Source organism: Crassostrea angulata, chromosome 6, assembly GCF_025612915.1.
Source record: "Crassostrea angulata isolate pt1a10 chromosome 6, ASM2561291v2, whole genome shotgun sequence".
NCBI lineage: Eukaryota > Metazoa > Mollusca > Bivalvia > Ostreida > Ostreidae > Magallana > Magallana angulata.
The window spans coordinates 30,501,802-30,521,187 of record NC_069116.1 but is presented as its reverse complement, the minus strand read 5'-3'; the positions used below and the strand labels follow the sequence as shown (position 1 = coordinate 30,521,187).

Genomic DNA, 19,386 nt, shown 5'->3' with positions numbered 1-19,386 from the left:
TTGTGGCCTTTCCCTACCCCCGGGGACCATAATGTGAACAAACTTGAATCTACACTACCTGAGGATGCCTCCACACAAGTTTTAGCTTTTTAGGCCAAATAGTTTTTGAGAAGATTTTTGAAAAATACCAACATATTTTCAATAATTCTCAATTATTTCCCCTTTAAAGAGGGCGTGGCCCTTCATTTGAACAAACTTGAATCCCCTTCACCTAGTGGTGCTTTGTGCCAAATTTGGTTTAAATCTGCCCAGTGGTTCTTGAGAAGAAGATGAAAATGTGAAACATTAACAACGACGACGACGACAGACAACAGACAAATTGTGATCAGAAAAGCTCACTTGAGCCTTTGGCTCAGGTGAGCTAAAAATACATTGATCGACACAAGCACCGAAAAATCAGCAGCAAACCATTTGTGTCTTAACAAACATATGTTTACAAAATGTGGATTTCAAATAAATAACATTAAAAGACATATAACTGTGGAAAAAAATGAAGTTCTTTGTTTTATGAAAAAGTTTTTGTACTACCATGGCATAGTAATGTCAGCCTGAAACCTTTATATTCATGTAGTAAGCACACAGTATACGAGAGTTGTCTGTAAAGTTCGTGGACAACCTTGATAACAAGAGGCCCATGGGCCCCATCTCTCACCTGAGCAACAATAGGCATGATAAAATCAGCAAAATTGAGTCATAATATAAAATATCTGGACAATGTAGTATCATTCATACATATAGATCCCGTATTTCTCCCTGGATATTCTTATGTTTATAATCAACTTAATCAAATCCCTTTTCTGAAAGGGTGATTTTATAGTCATATCCTATGTTGAGCATTGTAGTTCTCAAAAAGATCCTAAACAATTGTTGATAAATGAGATATAAGCCTACATCTAACTCTGAGCCCCTTGTGAGGCCCAAGAATCATCCAGGGACCAAAGTCTAAACAATTTGAAAAAATCAGCAATATGTCAAAATGCAACCATATAAGTAAAACCATATACATGTATCATGACATTTCAGTTTTTGTGAATAATTAATATCATTTCTTTGTAAAATATTGGATCCCCAATGTGGCCCCACCCTACTCCTGGATGTTTTTAATTCTACACTATCTGAAGTTGCTTTCAGTAAAGTTACAGCTTTTTTAGGCAAATGTTTTTTAGAGGAAGATTCTGAAAGATTTTCCCCTATATATTTCTACGTAATAACTTGTCCCCATCCCTGTTGTGACCCCATTCTACCCTGGGGATCATGATTTGAACAAACTTGTATCCACCCTACCCGAGGATGCTTCCACACAAGTTTCAGCTTTCCTGGCAGATTATTTTCTGAAAAGAACACTTTTAAAAAATTTTCTCTAACTATTCCTATGTTAAAATTCAACCAACCCCCACATTGTGGTCCCACCCTAACGTCGGAGACCATGGTTTCAACATACTTGAATCTACCTTACCTGAGTAAGCGTCAACATAATTAAGTTTCCACTTTTCTGGCTGATTGGTTTCTGAGAAGAAGATTGTTTTACTCTATATATTCCTAAAAATTTTACCCCCCTCTCATTTTGGCCCCACCCTACTCTGAGGATCACGATTTGAACAAACTTGAATCTACCTTAACTGAGGATGCTTCTACACAGGTTTCAGCTTTTCTGGCCAATTGGTTTATGAGAAGAAGATTTTAAAAAAAATTTCTCTATATTTTTCTATGTAAAAATTCGACCCCCCCCCCCCCCCCCCCCCCACTGTGGCCCCATCCTACCCCAAGGATCATGATTTGAACAAACTTAAATCTACTTTACCTGAGGATGCTTCCACAAAAGTTTCAGCTTTCCTGGCTGGATACTTTCTGAGAAGAAGATTTTTTATAGATTTGACCTATACGCATGTATATTCCTATGTAAAATTTCGACCCTCATTGCTGCCCACCTCTACCCACATGGATCATGGTTTGAATAAACTACAATTGACCTTACCTGAGGATGCTTCCACCCAAGTTTCAGCTTTTCTGGCCGATCAGTTTTTGAGAAGTTTTATGAAAAATACCAAAACATTTTCAATAATTCTAAATTATCCCCCCTTAAAATAGGGCGTGGCCCTTCATTTTAACAAATTTGAATCCCCTTCACCCAATGATACTTTGTATCAAGTTTGGTTGAAATTGGCCCAGTGGTTCTGGAGAAGATGAAAATGTGAAAAGTTTACAGCAATGACAATGCCAACGATGACAGACAACGGACAAATTTCGATTAGAAAAGCTCAGGTGAGCTAAAAATCAGGTTTTATAAAAAATACCACTTTATGTCATAACTTTGCAAAATGTCTAGATACCTTAATGATAATTAATTAATCTTCATTTTCATAATGTAAATGAAAACAGATATAAACAGGATAATAACAATTATTGGGGTTGAGGAGATCCTAATAAATGAAAAGTCATTCTTTATAAAAGCAGTATATACAGTTTAATGGTTTGATCATTATCATATCACAAGTCGTTGATTTACTGCAGACAGTATTTAATGATACATACATAGAGAGGGATTGAAAGAGAGAGTTAAACCTGCAAAAAATCTCGTTGTCCAGTTTTACATAAGGAAAATTTTTAAAAATTGAAAGACAACACAGAGTAACACATTAGCGCTTTCATTAAATCTTCAGACGTTTTAAAAATAACAATAAGATTACTAACTTGGTGACGTCTACAATACAATGACATCATAGTTATAGTTAGATAGTGACGCGTAATTTAAAGCGGCATTTAATGAAATATTTATACAATTCACACAAAGTTAAATTAAATCATAGCAGTCTGTTGAGGCAAGGTTTTAAAGTTTGAATAAAATGTTTTCTTTTTCTCTTCTTTCTGTTGCACTCTCTGTAAAATGTTTTTAAAAAGGAAACACATTGATTGCCTGCGTCCACACATCAATGTGCACGCTGAGTTTTATTATACGATATTCCGGGTCTCTAATCTGCTGTTTCTTCACACAGATTCTTGCTCTTAATGTAGTTCCCGGTTTGCCAATAAAAAACTGGTTGCAACCATCATATACAATAGCATAAAATTTTTTGGACTGACATGACACATTCCAATTTATGCGGAATTGTTTTCCCCTGAAGTTAATAGAGCTGCCTTGTTTTAAAAGCGGATTGTACATCTCCACATTCAGTTATAGTTTTTATTGACTTCTTTATTGTTGAGGGGCAGAGTATCCTCTTCAAGTTATTTGGTTGCTGTTTGCTGTTAATAAACTTGGATAAAATGCAAGCCATATCTTCATCTGTTTTGAGAATTCCATTGAGATTAATGACCACCGAGGCTATATTCGGGCTCTTAGGGTAATGGGTAGTAACGATTGGTAATATTTTTGTTTCCTTGTTGTTCCGTAAAATTGGATATAGCCACCGGTTTTCAGTAATCTCAATAGAATTCTCAAATTATAAACTTTTTACAGTGCAACAGTAAAAAGAGATAAAGAAAACATTTAATTTAAACTTTAAAACCTTGCCTCAACAGACTGCAATTTTTATAATATATATTATACATTTTTATTATTTACTGTATACAGGGAAATTAATATTAGCCCCCGTTTTATTTTCGCCCCTTTTGCACACACACCTGTAATATGAATTCCTGCTGATGTAATTCTTTTGGAATCCAACATTCTGAAACATTGATCAACAATGTTCTGTAGATGCTCCATACCTCCTGACATCAATGCTGAGTAACATTTCCTTTTATGGCACCATTTTAAATCCACTGTAAATGATAACAAAGTTTATTATATGATTGATTAATTTCTAGCTCTCTGATTGGCTAATATCCAACTTTCTAGAAAAAACAGAGTTATATTAACATGTGACCTAAGAGGTCAATATTATAATAACAGTTGATTTTCTCTACATTGGACTAAAAATAGATTGACCAATGAAATCTTGTGTTTCTCAATTTGTTTAGCTATGGCTTCAAACTAAAACCTTGATGTCTCCATCAATATTCGTCGCTGAATCATATAATAAAGTAATAATTGCTGGGTTTTTTTAACAATACGATGATTTAGCTACCCTCAAAGTAAAATATTCACCTCACTTCCGGCTCGGTGAATATTGCACTTCTCGGGTAAATAATCGTATTGACCTCAAAAACAACAATTGTATATTATTTATCAGCAACTAACAAATAAAAGTAGTCAACATTGGGTTTTTATGTTTGGTTGGTTTTTTGGGTGTTTTTTTTCGGGAGGGGGCGGGGGTTGTTTTTTTGGTGTTTTTTTTTTACCAACATATCTCCCCTTCAAAGCTGGTGTGATACATAAGTCTAGTTCAATAAGTGAACAAGTGAAAAGCTGTTAATATGAAAGCAAACCAGGTTTTCTTTTATGTGAACTGTATCCATAATCCATTTGTCAAGCCTGAATTGATAAACACTATCTATCCAGAGAAATAGAGCACCCTATGTGCCATATTCTGAGAGAAAATGACTAAGTTCATCAGCTGGAATTTTTTTCATAAATTATCAAAAATCAAAATCCAAGTAACATGCATATTTCTGATATATGTAAAATTGATCACCATAACATCAACTTTGTATCTTGAAAATTGTAGGTGGAGTTACCCGTACAATAGAGGTATCCTTTTGGCAGCTGCCCACCAACCCACCCACCCATCCACCATTATCGCCATTTCAATAACCAGATTTTTCCATGGGTATTGTCCGCAGCCCTGGTCCCAAGTCCGCATACATATCTTCCCAACTCTCTTAGCAAGATTAGAGAGAATATATGTATTGGCAGAGGTTTGAGGTGGGGCCATGAAATTCAGAGAGCAATCTTTGCAAAGTTACAACCTTTAATAAGTATAGGTGTGCTGTCATACTCATGCAGTACACTATGTACACGGCTTCATGCTTGTCTCCTCACCTACAGCCTTAAAAATAAAGGTGCAAACTAAATGTACACCCTTATATTATTATTGCTCTGGAAAAGGTACTCAGTATATCTTGTATTCTAATAGATTGCCCTAAAATTATTATTCTGCTGGCTGACTTTGTTTGCTTTTTAAAAACCTAACCTTGTTTTAAACATAAATAGATTGTAGGGATTAATAGGGTGAGATTCACTATAAAATAGATATAAAATATGAAAAATTTGGTACTTGGTTAAATTTTAATATATTCCAGTCACAGAGCAGATTTTGGAGCCAAAATCACAGAAAAAATCCTGTGGTTGTTGAAATACTGGTAAGCTTGTTAAAGAATCACAAGTTGCAAGGGTTGTTGTTGTTGTTATAAGGTAGACAAAAACATATCAGGAGAATTTTTGTGGGAAAAAGGTTGGATGTGGGAGAGATTAGATCTTTAAGCCATTTTGCAGGAGGCATCCTCGATGCAGAAGAGTTAAAGGTGTCATACTGACTTGCTTCGGATCTCATGTGGTTTTGACAAAGACTTATTTAAAAGACTGATAAAAGTTTTGAAATCAACTTTTCAAATGCACATGCATTTACCTGAACCACTAGCATTATCATCGCTAGAAAATTTAATCACAGCATCCACCAGTTCATCAATATCTTCAGGCAATACTTGAAGCAAAATTCCTCTGTCTAACATTCTGTATTCCAAAAAGCTGACTGTTGGCTTTGAAAATATATCTAAAGAAAATTGTAAACAAATATGTTTAACCAGGAAAACCAGAGAAAAATGAGTAATCCTTAAACATTTTAAGCATTGCTTAATACAGGAAAAATGACTTGACAGAAATTAATCTCACAATATTCCATTATCATGTGTTAAGTAAATGTATGTACTATGGAATGCATTAATAAGGTTCATAAACCTTCTGGCACTTAATACATCAAAAAAAATTTAATTAATCTTTTATTTTACATTTTCATTAAGCACTATACCTTGTGATATAAAAACAATTCATTTGAATGCCTTGTGCTATTCTCATATTCTCAAAATTAATCACGATATGAAGAAAAGATCAAACACTGTTTAGAAAATACTATATTTCATTATTTGCCATGTTTTTAAAAAATGGCATTGTTTGAAACAAGAGTTATCAAAGTATCAAAATTCAATTTCCTGTCATGCGACTTAGAATATTGACAGAACTTTCAGCTGTAAATGTTTGTTTTAAAGTGAATCTGTATTTTATGAACTGGCAGTTCAATGAACTGCTAACACAATTTGCTGTCCTCAAGGGATTATGTGAATGTATGTGCATCGAATGTGGTGTTAAAAATGCTAGAAACCAAACTTTCTACAGAGAACTTTCAATTTCTGAAAATAATTTTCTGGAAAAAAACTCAAAAGTGTTACAAAATTCATAAAAGCATTTTTACTGAAGTTATCTCTCTTAATATCAGAGTTAAGTTCTTACCTCCAAATTTCAATTGTGATGTAATGTCAGGATCTTTAAACACATCCTCAAAACCATCCTCAAAAACATCCTCAAACACCTTAAATTTAAAAAAAATCAATCACATATATTATTTAAATACTCAGGGCCAACTTATTTAAAATATTGTTTGGATAATTTCCTTATTAAATGGATTGTACCACAGAAAAAAAGATGTTAATGGATAAATAACTGTGTCTTTGCATGATTATCATTGTAATAAATACATAAGAACAACAAATGAAATAAAATTAAGCAAGAGACATTATAAATAGTGCCTGTTTGAGAGGACAGTTGAAATTGACATCCGGAGAAAACTGTTGTCAATCGATGTGAAGCGGAGGTTGACAATGGTTTTCAAAGGGTGTCAATTTCAACTGTTACGCTCCCAAGCAGGCACTATTTATTAATGTCTTATTTTAAAGAAAATTTTACTGCTTTTATATTGAAATGATGTGAATCCTACGGAGAAACATACGTGCATAATTCACGTGCATGTAACAATTTGCTTATTACCCGTTGCCAAGCGTGTTGCTAACGCTGAGGGTATAATAGAATGGATTATCAACTGCGTCTAAATCAGATTTCAGCTTTTTGCATGAAAGCATAATAAAATATTATACCCAATGCTTTAACAATATTTGACAAAAACAAAGTCTGCAATGCATAAATGCAACATTAAATGAAAAATGAGGGGTGTAAATTTCAAAGAAGATGGAGGAATAAGATGGCGCAAATGCCCATTCGGTTTAGTAGTGAAATACAATTTTGAATTTATTTTCCCCCAATTAAATCTATTCAAATATATTATAATAAAACTTTAAAAAAGCAAAATTTCTAACTATAGTCAGTTTTTGATATATTTAACAAAAAGTAAGAAAAAAATATTGTCGGAAATTTTGGTGGTATCGAACCCGTAAAATAAAAACCCTAGATATATAAGGTTAGCTTATGCCAGGTACTCTAACCACTGAGCCATTTCAGACACAACAAAGTGGGCTTTTTAAATATTATGTGGGACTAAGGCCATGAACTACCGGACTTGTATTATTTTTTCAAAACGGTCAATTGTTGGGATACAAAATGATATTTTTTGAGTATAGTGGGTCATCTCTCCACGTTTTTGTTGATTGATATTCGGTTTGTTTTCCAATAGACCTTAATTAGACTATGATAAAAATATGGAGCACAGACCCACTCTATAAAAGAAAATGCCTTGAAGTTCTAAAAATGACAGTATTTGCAGGTTTTGATACGTATACGCCTGTATGAGTCAACATATTCCAAGTATTGAACATACCTTTAGGTTAAAAATTAATGATTCGTTAAATGTATATTGTTCTAAATTATTTTAAAAAAATCCCATCAGATCTATTGATACTTTAATTTTTCAGTAGCCTGTCCGACCGCGTATGGGCATTTGACACGCCTTATCCACCCATCTTCTTTATCAAATCATTTTTTTGCATATATATATATATATATATATATATATATATATATATATATATATAATGCCTTTAATAACTACAAAGTTTAATGGAATTTTGTAATGTTATATCAGATGAGTTGGGCAGAAAAACTGTTCTGTATCAGTAGAATGCTAATATTAAAGCTGACATGAATTCATAAATACGCATTATTTCCCTTTTATCCTCTTCTACCGCCATATTAGTTGTCGATTTCTATTGTTCTGCTTGTCGTTACACACCCCCTATATAAGGCCAAGAGCACTATTCATGCTTCACCGCTACTATGTGTAGTTCATGCATTTTGGAGTCCAAGTCACCTGAATGCCTCGATCGGAAAGCAACCATCCGTAACTTTCTTGACCAGTATATATACCCCAGTGTCAGTAGCGATCGAAACTAATATGGCAACCAAATGCTTTTAAGAATTCATGTCAGCTTTAAAAGTCATCGTGTCAACAGATCTACTAACACAAGTTTCAGATTTCCTGGCTGATTATATATAGTGGCCAAACCCTACCCTCAAGGGGCATGATTTTCACAACTTTGAATTTACATTACCTGAGAATGCTACCACACTAGTTTCAGCTTTCCTGGCTGATTAGTTTCTGAGAAGAAGATGTTTTAAGATTTACTCTACAATATATTCATATGTAAAAGTTTGACCCTGCATTGTGGCCCCACCCTACCAACGGAGGTCATGATTTTCACAACTCTAAATCTTCACTATATGAGGATGCTTCCACATAAGTTTGAGCTTTCCTGGCAAAATGGTTCTTGAGAAGAAGATTTTCCTAATTATCTCCCCTTAAAAAAGAATGTGGTCCTTAATTTTCACAACTTTGAATCCCCTTTGCCTAGAGGTGCTTTGTGCCAAGTTTGGGTGAAATTGGCCCAAAAGTTCTGGAGAAGATGTTTAAAATGTGAAAAGTTTACAGACAGACGACAAAATGTAATCAGAAAAGCTCGCTTGAGCTTTCAGCTTGTCTTCCTGTACAAAAATTGGTCTGCTAGGCCACATTAAATTAATATTTAGATTATCATCCTGATTTGCAAAAACTATTGGGTAAGTGGGCAGATTTTATCTATAATATATATTTTTTTAATACCAATATGAGTACACAAAGCCATTTGTAATCTTTTAATTCCATTTAATTTTGACTGTCCATGCATGAAGGCATTTGTTATCTCCTGATAACAAACATGACTGGAATCAAACGGTACTCCACATGTTAAACAGTCAATAAAATGTTTTGAATTTTTTGTACACCGAGCCGAATTGTTTTTCTGGAATATTTTTTCCATACAATTTTTTTTTCTAAATAAAATACATCAATCTTAAAATATGATTTGCCAATTTTTATAAGCTTTTTAAAGCCCCCGTTCTATACAATGATTTTTGTGAAAAAAATCACAAAAATCAGTTTTTCTCTCTTATCAAATGGTCAATATATTAGCTTTTCTGTCAATTTTAAAAATTTTATCTTTATATAAAGTCTTCATAATACATAAACATAGGTAATCACAGATTACAAAGCTCACCGAGTTGAGACATCACCCTTATGAGACAACACCTTTATGAGACCACCTTTATCATATTATATGAAAATCATACTTTATGATCTTGGATATTCATGGATTCTGTTTTGACACAATATCATATATCATCTGTTAAAAAATTGTATGATAATCAAATGTTCATATGTTAATCAAAACAAGAATATAAAATTAAATATTGCATCCCATCATATTTACAATATATATCATATAATACAATAAAATACCGTAATAAACAATGATAAGATATGATATTGTAACCTATGATATGACATTGTATTGTGTTATACATTATTATATTTGATCACATAATAAATATCATAATATATAATACAATATAATATTATATTACAATATCAATATTACATAATACATCATAACATTGAAACATATGATATTATAATTTGTTATATTCAGTAGTATATTCTCACTATATAACTCTATATAGATGAATAGTCAATAATTGTAATATTAGCTCGTCCGAAAAATATTGACCGGTCAATATTTTTTTGATATTGACCGGCTAAGAACATCTAGAGAACATTCCCTCTATTTCAAATAATCGCTTCTGATTTGTTGATTCGTAAACGATGACGTAAATAACTCTTCGCGACTCCAAAACAAGGTGACGTCATAATAGACAGTCAGTCAAGGAAAGTAAACAACGGACGCGCAAAGCGACGAATTACTGTGAAGTAAAATCAGGTAGAACATCTGTATGTTAATTCTTACGGTCGGCTGAATATCACCAGTGACCGTTTGATGCTGAGGATAGCTAGTTTTGAAATGAACTTTTGAATTGAATTCGTGAATTCTTTGTTGAGCTGAGAAAATTACGGTGATCTGTTTTCAATTAATTTCTGAAATTTTGGTTTGTTTCTTCATAGAACAAAACAAATGTTGACTGTGTTTTCGGGCAGCATTGATTATATTAGCCCCCTTGGGACGAAAATATTGCCCGACGCGAAGCGTATATGACATTATATTGTGTTATACATTATTATATTTGATCACATAATAAATATCATAATATATAATACAATATATAGTATTATATTGCAATATCATATTACATAATACATCATAACATTGAAACATATGATATTATAATGTATAATGTAGTATGATATTGTATGATACTGTATTATTTTTGATACATAATACGATATTGTATCATAGATGCAATATAATTTGATACATCTTTGTATCATATCAAATGATACAATATTATGTGATAAGTAAAATATTATACAATACAATATTATATTATACATGTATCATATGATACAATAATATATATTACAATATCATATAATACAATTTCATGTGATATGATAATATATCCTATTTATAAACTGAAATCATATTATACAATATCGTATGATACGATATAATATAATTTTACAATATCATACAATACAATTTTATGTGATATAATTCTATATTACAGAAACCAATATCATATTATACAATATCGTATGATACAATATATTAGAATATACAATATTGTATCATAGGATACAATATTATATTTTGCAATATCTTATGTAATAGTATCATGTGATAAAATAACAAATTAATAATACTATTACTTATTAGGTTAGTTACTGACATTACGGAAATATATTGGGTTGATCAATCTCATAGATGGCGAGGCGAAGCCGAGCTGTCTATGAGATTGATCAACCCAATATATTTCCGTAATGTCAGTAACTAACCTAATAAGTGTTTTTTTTCCCGAGGACTATCAAGCGACATATTTATTCACAAATAGGGATGATCTACGCAAAACCATGTACAAGATGCCTAACATTTCGTCCAATTTAACTCATCTAAACTTTTCAATCTCACCTTTCAAATACTCTTTAAAAATCTTTGCTTCACTCATGTTAACTTACAATGTTTTATTGCTATTCAATTTCAAATATTTTCTCTCTTTCCTCAGCAGAGATTTGAGCAAATTTCGACACTGCCATTTTGTTCTGCTCAAGAAAAAACAATGTGACGTCAATATTCTAACGGCAACTACTCTAATTTTAAAGAATTTCAAAGGGCAACTACTCCAAATACTTAAAGAAGTTTATGTATTATTAAATACTATGAAATGTCAAAATGAGTAAGCGAAGTGTCGGCCAATGATGGCCATATTGCCTAATATTATTTCTCACAGAACAAATATAGAGATATATGAGGCAATCATGTGCTATGTTTAAACCAATGAAAGTGTGACCTTTCAGTCCAAGGGAAAACAAAATATAATATTTTATAATATTGTATCATAATATACAATACTATACATAACAATATCATGATACAATATCATATAATAAAATATCAAAAAAATTGATACAATATCACATCGTATCATATAACTTTTTATAATATAACATATGATATTATATTGTATCATATTAAACAATATTGTTTGATGAAGTTAGGACCAGGAGTAGCTAAGATATAATCATTAGAGGGCACCTGCTCAAAAAACTTTAACCAACTCTAAAAACCTTAACCTCCTCCAGCATCCAAAACCTATGGCTCAGATTCAGCATTCAAGTTTGTCTGGTGCATCAGTATCATAAGACGCACCATCCATCCAAGTTTGGTGAAGTTAGGACCAGTAGTAACTAAGATATAATCATCAGAGGGCACCTGCAACAAAAAATTTAACCAGCTCTAAAAACCTAAACTTCCTCAAGCATCCGAAACCTATAGCTCAAATTCAGCACTCAAGCCTGCCTGGTGCATCAGTATTATAGACACACCATCCATGCAAGTTTAGTGAAGTAAGGACCTGTAATAACTTAGATTTTGCTATCAAAGGGCACCTGCAACAAAAACTTTAACCTGCTCCAGCATCCAAAACCTATAGCTCAGATTCAGAACTCAAGCCTGTCTGGTGCATCAGTATAATAAGACACACCATCCATGAAAGTTTGGTGAAGTACGGACCAGCAGTAACTTAGGTATTGCTATCAAAGGGCACCTGCAACAAAAACTTTAACCTGCTCAAAAAACCTTAAAGCTATACACGCTATAATTTGCGTCAATTTTGAATAAAGGGGAAAATGTATGTGTTTGATTACTAATAAAAGTTACCTTTATTCTGTTAATTATGATGCTCAATTCGATCACGTAACAAATATATCAAATATTAAACAATAAAAAATATTTATTTTCCTGCCAGGAAAGTAATGCCTCCTCGTGAATATCAATCTATCACGTGATATCGACAGCTAAATTTAGCCTATCATACCAAAACTGGTGAAGGGTCAACATCTTCATAATTGTGATAGTTTCACAAAGGAAAGGATATTTTCAGTAAAGCATAAATTTGTCCGATATACGAGTACAAACAAAAGAAAAAAATACAAGCCTGTGAGTAGATATGAATACTTCCTTTAAAGAAATGACGTAGACCTGTGTGTTTCCCCTATGTGCTATTTATAGATCCTATAAGTGTTAATGCAGAAGTAAGGGTATCGTGAATGGCAAGCGTATTTTACTCATTATACATGTATGTATTTCAAATTAACAACTGTTAAGCATATTAAAAATCAAGTTAGATATTTAATTAGGCAAACAATAACGACCACCTAGTTCTCCGCGGACATGCGCAATGAGGTCGGTTTGCTCTTCCTTCATCAATATTCATGAAAAGGTATATTTTCCTGGCAGGAAAATAAGAATTAAAAATCTAGATCTTTGTAACGAGATGGAATTCACCCTTGTAATTTACAGATTAAGGATAACTTTTATAAGTAGACAAACACATGCGTTTTCACTGTCATTCAAAATTGACGCAAATTATAGCGTGTATAGCTTTAACCTCCTCCAGCATCTGAAACCTATAGCTCAGATTCAGCACTCAAGCCTGTCTGGTGCATCAGTATTATAAGACACACCATCCACGCAAGTTTGGTGAAGTGCAGTAACTTAGATATTGCTATCAAAGGGCACCTGCAACAAAAACTTTAACCTGGTCCAACAAACTTAACCTCCTCCAGCATCTGATATTTAGGACTCAGATTCAGCATCCAAGTCTTTCAAGTCCATAAGTAGGTCCAGATGCATCATCCATGCAAGTTTGGTGAAGATAGGACAAGTAATAGCTTAGATACAGGACCTGCAACAAAAACTTTAACCAGGTCTGGACGCCGACGCCGATGCCGACACCGACGCCGAGGGTATAGCATAAGCTCCCCTTGACTTCGTCTCGGTGAGCTAAAAATTCAGAAATATTCTATTATTGGAAGCATAAAAAAATAATTAAAATTTCTTCAAAATTTAAACAAGAGGCCAATTAACCTTAACGGTCACCTGAGTAGCCTATATCTCATACACAAACTTGTCAAGGAGTCTCATATATGCATTTAATTAATTAAGTTTCATTCTGGAGTAGAAAAATTATAAATTTGTAATGATGACCACTTCCCTGCCTGAAATCTTACAAAAGAATTGTGAAACCTATAATTTTGGCGAAAAACTTAAAGATCTGGTCTACATTATCACGAATTCAGTTTTCCTTTCAGGTGTATGGGAGTAAAGAAGAAATTTTTTTAAACATTATATGCATTAACACCTATACATCCATTTTGGGCCTGCCCTAGTTTCAAATCCCATACTCCAGGGGACATGAAAATTAAAATTTTAGTACAGGACTTCCTGGTTAACATAATTATGATGTCAGTTTTTCATACAGATGTGTGAGAATAGAGAAAAAAATTTTAAACATATGCATTAACACTATATTCCGTATTGCCCCCCCCCCCCCAAATGTCCTGAAGATTCTCTAAAATTTAATACATTTTTACTATATGGCCATATTGGCCCCACCCTAGAGCCTGAACCTCTGACACAGGGGTCATGAATTTCACAATTTTGGTAGAGGGCCTCATGGACATCATAATCTTGCATTTAGTTTTTAACAAATATATATGGGAGTAGAGAAGAAGATTTTCTAAGATTTAATACATTTTTACTATATGGCCATATTGGCCCCACCCTAGAGCCTGAACCCCTGACCCATGGGTCATGAATTTCACAATTTTGGTAGAGGGCTTCATGGACATCATAACTATGCAACCAGTTTTTTCCTCATGAGTGGGAGTAGAGAAGAAGATTTTTGAAAATTTGGCTTTTTTTGCATATTTGGCCCCACATGTGGCGCCCTGGGGGTGGTAGAGCCATGAATTTCACAATTAAGATTCCTCTTACCATAGAGATGCCTCACATCAAAAATGGTAGCAATCAGCCTTGTAGTTTTTAAGAAGAAGTTAAAAATGTAAAACTGTTCATGCACGATGGACGACGACGGACGAAAACGGATAGCAATAGGTCACCTGAGTTTACTCAGGGGACCTAAAAAATTAGAAGAAATGCGGGCTAAGCAATATCAATTTAAGTATAAATATTTATTCCAATTTAGTAGTATAAGCTGATGGACATTCTGATATTCTATCATTTCATTGAAGAATAGAATCTTCAAATCTTAAACAAATGTCTACCGAACTACAAAGAGCTACAATTATTTTTATCATCCTTTACGTTGAGGAAAAAGGTTGTGACCGTGACCTGACCTTTATGCAAAAACAAAAAGGTCAAATTTGATTAAACTGGTAGAATCATTTGGTAATATGATCTGTTTGACTGTGTCAAAATTTCATGAATTTCTTATTATAAGAAGTATGTTTGATACCGAGAAGACTCCTTCCTTAAATGTGTCCATTTGGGATTTACTTTGGGTCCACTTGGGGTTTACTTTGGGTTTACTTGTGGTTTGCTTTTGGGGCCCTCATTAAACATTGAAATGTGAAGCAGACCTGTCTTTTATCTACATATTTAATTATCTTACTGCCTTTAAAGGGGCATGGTCACAATATTGGTCAAAAATAATTTTTCTAATTTTAATATTTACAATGCTTCAAATAGGCATTTTTAATAGGCAACCGAAATTTGGGTGTCATTTGTTGAGTTATAAGCGAGTTACAGAGCATGAAATTCTTCGCTTTGTAAACAGAGCGTTTGTTTACATTTTGAACTTTAAAGTAAAAATTTCAGTTTTAAACTTAAAACGAATGTGTTAAACGTTAGGTACTGTTTATCCATAACTAAAATAAATAAAAAGATAGACATATAATCTGAAACTAGAACTGTCCTAATGGGACTAATACCCCCGCTAGGCTAATTTCAAATGGGACAAATAATTGAATTGAATAAAAAAAGGTTTGGAACACATACAAAAAAAAATTTCTAGAATTGTAAAAAAAAAAAAAATTAGTTAACAAAGAAAAATTAAAATCAAAATTGTCAGAATTTCACTGTAAATACATATCTATAACAGTAATACATTTACAAATGTATGTATTTGATGATATATTTTTTTAATGTAATTGATTTAAAGAAAAACCAACAAAATGACAATAACCCCTCCCTTTGCAGTGAATAGAAATACCGGAAGCCAAGCAATGCTCTTCTGTTGATAAAACTTTCATTATCTTTCTAATAAGAGTCTTGACAGATGCAATTAGTTGTTTCAAATTTTCCTCACTTTCTCCTATGGCACAATGGAACTCCATAGCAGAAAATTGATCCCATAGGACTATGATTTTCTTTGATGAACTTGTTAAATTTAATAAACTCCCAAAACATTACCATAATTACCAAACTAATATGTAAAAATATGTAAAAAAAGAAAATTTAATATTACAAACAATTTTTAAATTGCCAAAACACTACAATCATATTAGTAATTTAGAATTTCATTTAAATTAATGCCCAATAGGGTCACTTCATCAATTTACTTGACAAATAAATTTAAACAACCTCTAAAAATAGTTTAACTTCTTTATTAATAATTATATTATTTATTTCCTTATATTGATAGACCTTTTGGTTTACATGAAACAGTTTTAAAATAGCCCCAAAACCATCACCCACTTTACAGATTATCAATTTCCCCTAAACACATGCTCCATCTGAACCATGGCTCAGATAATGGCTCCCTTGGGACAAATGAATTCAGCCACACTTGTCTTTGATGTTCTTATTAGCTCCTAAGAATTTATCATTGACAAACAAAAACTTTGCATTGTCAGTTGATAGAATACTTATAAAAAATATTTTTTTGTTATTAATTAAGACATAAAGACAAAAAACTCCATCTAGATGTATTTAGATAAAAATATATTTTAGAGTGTTTTCTATTAATTAATTAATAAAATCATTAAGGATTACCTCCCTTACTTTTCAACATTAGTGTACAATATATAGAATAAGGAAAAGGAAAACTGTCATAAAATCTTTAAATCTTGTCTGATCTTAAAAAAAATTGCAGGTGCACATCTTCAGATGGTGTTCAACATATGTACAAATTTTCAAACTGTTCCATGCAGTAATAAAAAATTCTATAGGGGGGGACAAAGTTGCGTCTACAGACAGACGGACAGACGGACGGACGGACGGACAGACGGACAGACGGACAGGGTGAAACCAATATACCCCCCTAAACTTCGTTTTCAGGGGTATAAAAAGATTTTTTACTGGTATATTAAACCTATGTAACCAAAAACAGGGCACGAGCCTTGTTTACATGACGAAGAATAGTGAGCCCTTAATCTGGCTTATAACTCTACTAATCACTCTCAAATTTTATATGATTATTAGAAATGCCTTACTGAAGCATTGTAAACAATAGATATCGAAAAATAAAATTTGACCAAAATCGTGACCATGCCCCTTTAACTCCCAACCAATGTATATTCCAAATACACATGTAGCATCTGCCTCAGGCGTCTACCTTTGATTGGGGTTTACTCTAGGTTTACTCTGCATCCACTCAAGTGAACCCAGAGTAAACCCTGAATATAGTAAACCCAGGGTTTAGTCTGAGATTACTTTCTTTTAGGTTGGTTATTATTATACTCTGACCATATTTTCTCTGTCTTAAGTCATATTCACTATTTGGCCATATTGCCCCCACCCTTGGGTCTGAGCCCCTGACCCAGGGGCCACGAATTTCACAATTTTGGTAGAGGGAATGATGAAAAAGATCTGTAATATTTTTATTTCCTTATCAATTTAAATGATGAACCCGTTAGGGCCCCTCTCTGATCCCAGGGGGTCATCATTTGAACTCTGAGCAAACTTCGTTCCAGTATGTATTACCATACCTGTATGGTTGCATGTTTCCAATTTTTCAAATTAATCTAAAAAAGCGACTGCTCTAATTTACCTGTGCACAATGTTTTTCAGCTTCATGTACAACAATAAAAACTGCTTGAATGCAAGTTTTTTGATGTTGTTTTCCAAAGTCAGTCACACATTCCATTATTGTTTTGGCAACAGGGATGTATGGATAGCCAAGCTTTCCTGTTCCTAATACTGGAAATGCTATTGTGTGGAGGCCTTCTTTTTCCATGTTTAACAGACATCTTGTTATAAGACTTTTCAAAACCTAAAAAAGTAACATTGAAATGAGAGGGAATATTTCAAACTATATTTTTGGAAACTATATATTTCAATATCTATAGAAAATAGTTTTTAAACAATACCTGGTAATGTTGGCAGACACATTAATTAAGCTCTATTAACAACAGCAAAGAGAAAATTCTAACTTTTGCACTGTCAAAATCAGACCCACAATTTCGATAAATTTCATAACTATGCTTTCTAATTTCACATTCTTGCAAGAACCAATAAAACATGTATTACAAGAACATCTTGCAATAAAGGGAAAACAACATATTCAACAGCTTATAGTTTCTTTCCATGCAGGAAAGTTTTTAAAAAGGCAGGCAACACTAAACATAAATGCCACGGAAACTTTGACATCAAAATCAGGAGAAAAAACACTAGCATAATCTCTGAATGACATGTATTAAAACTGCATCAAATAATTCACAAAATTTTCTTCATTATTAAGTTAAAAACTTGTAGTAATGTATTTATATAATGGAGCATAAAAACCATTATGATTTAAAATAAAACAGAAAATCAAAGTACTGAAGAACTGACGGGAGTTGATTTTATTGATTATTATTTATTTTAAAATCAACGATATATTATTTTGCATGGCAATTAGTTTTTTAAATTATTTGAATTATGCACATTTTTTTAAAATATTAATTATTCTCCAACAAGAATTTCGCAAAAACCCCATATGAATCATGTTGTGTAATATTCAAAGAATTAATTCTATCAAACTACCTATCGATCAGTAATCGATATTTCAAAAAAATATACTAAGTATGGATCCAAGCAATATTGAACTCTAGTCTCGTTCAACCAGACGCTCGGCTGTCTCCGTTAATCTACGATAATCAAGAGAGACTCTCTGCTTGTCGGAGATTTACAGATATATTGAACTCTGGCGTAGGAATATATACAATGTACAACTACAAAAAATATCTAGATTGTTCGCACTATTTAAAATTTGACTATTTACAAGGCATCTATAAATAAGTTTCCTTGAAAAACAATGTTTTAGAATACATTACATCGAATTTATTGATTATTTTCAAGGACTAAATGTTATCAGTGGTGTTAGTTTGTGCTTAGGTCCAAACACTGTTTCACTTTCGGTTTGCCTGAGTAACTGCATATGAGAGTTGATTTAAAATCAACTCCCAAAAATTAGTGGCCCAACCCTACCACAGGAGATCATGATTTAAACAAACTTGAATCAACACTACCTAAGAATACTTCCACATAAGTTTCAGCTTTTTTAACAAATGATTTTGCAGAAGATTTTGAAGATTTTTGTAGAATATCAACAAATTTTTAATAATTCTTAATTACAGTATCTCCATATGAATGAGGGCATGGCCCTTATTTTAAAAAAAATTGATTACCCTTTACCAAATAATTCTCTAAGCCAAGTTTGGTTGAAGTTGGCACTGGATCTGGAGAAGTTGAAAATGCAACAAAATGCCCAGGGGCCACATTGCTCATTTGAGC

General features: G+C 32.7%; 1 protein-coding gene across 1 annotated transcript in view; it reads right to left on the bottom strand.

Annotated features, from left to right (window-relative positions):
* The window catches only part of LOC128187346 (uncharacterized), a 79,033-nt gene that overhangs the window by 26,553 nt on the left and 33,094 nt on the right, over positions 1-19,386 (bottom strand). Inside the window, exons 7-10 of the mRNA XM_052857757.1 lie at positions 17,663-17,884; positions 6,386-6,464; positions 5,508-5,651; positions 3,622-3,762 (exon numbers count right to left, since the gene is read on the bottom strand). Of these exons, the coding sequence (XP_052713717.1) occupies positions 3,622-3,762; positions 5,508-5,651; positions 6,386-6,464; positions 17,663-17,884 (586 nt within the window). The remainder of the gene's footprint in view (positions 1-3,621; positions 3,763-5,507; positions 5,652-6,385; positions 6,465-17,662; positions 17,885-19,386) is intronic.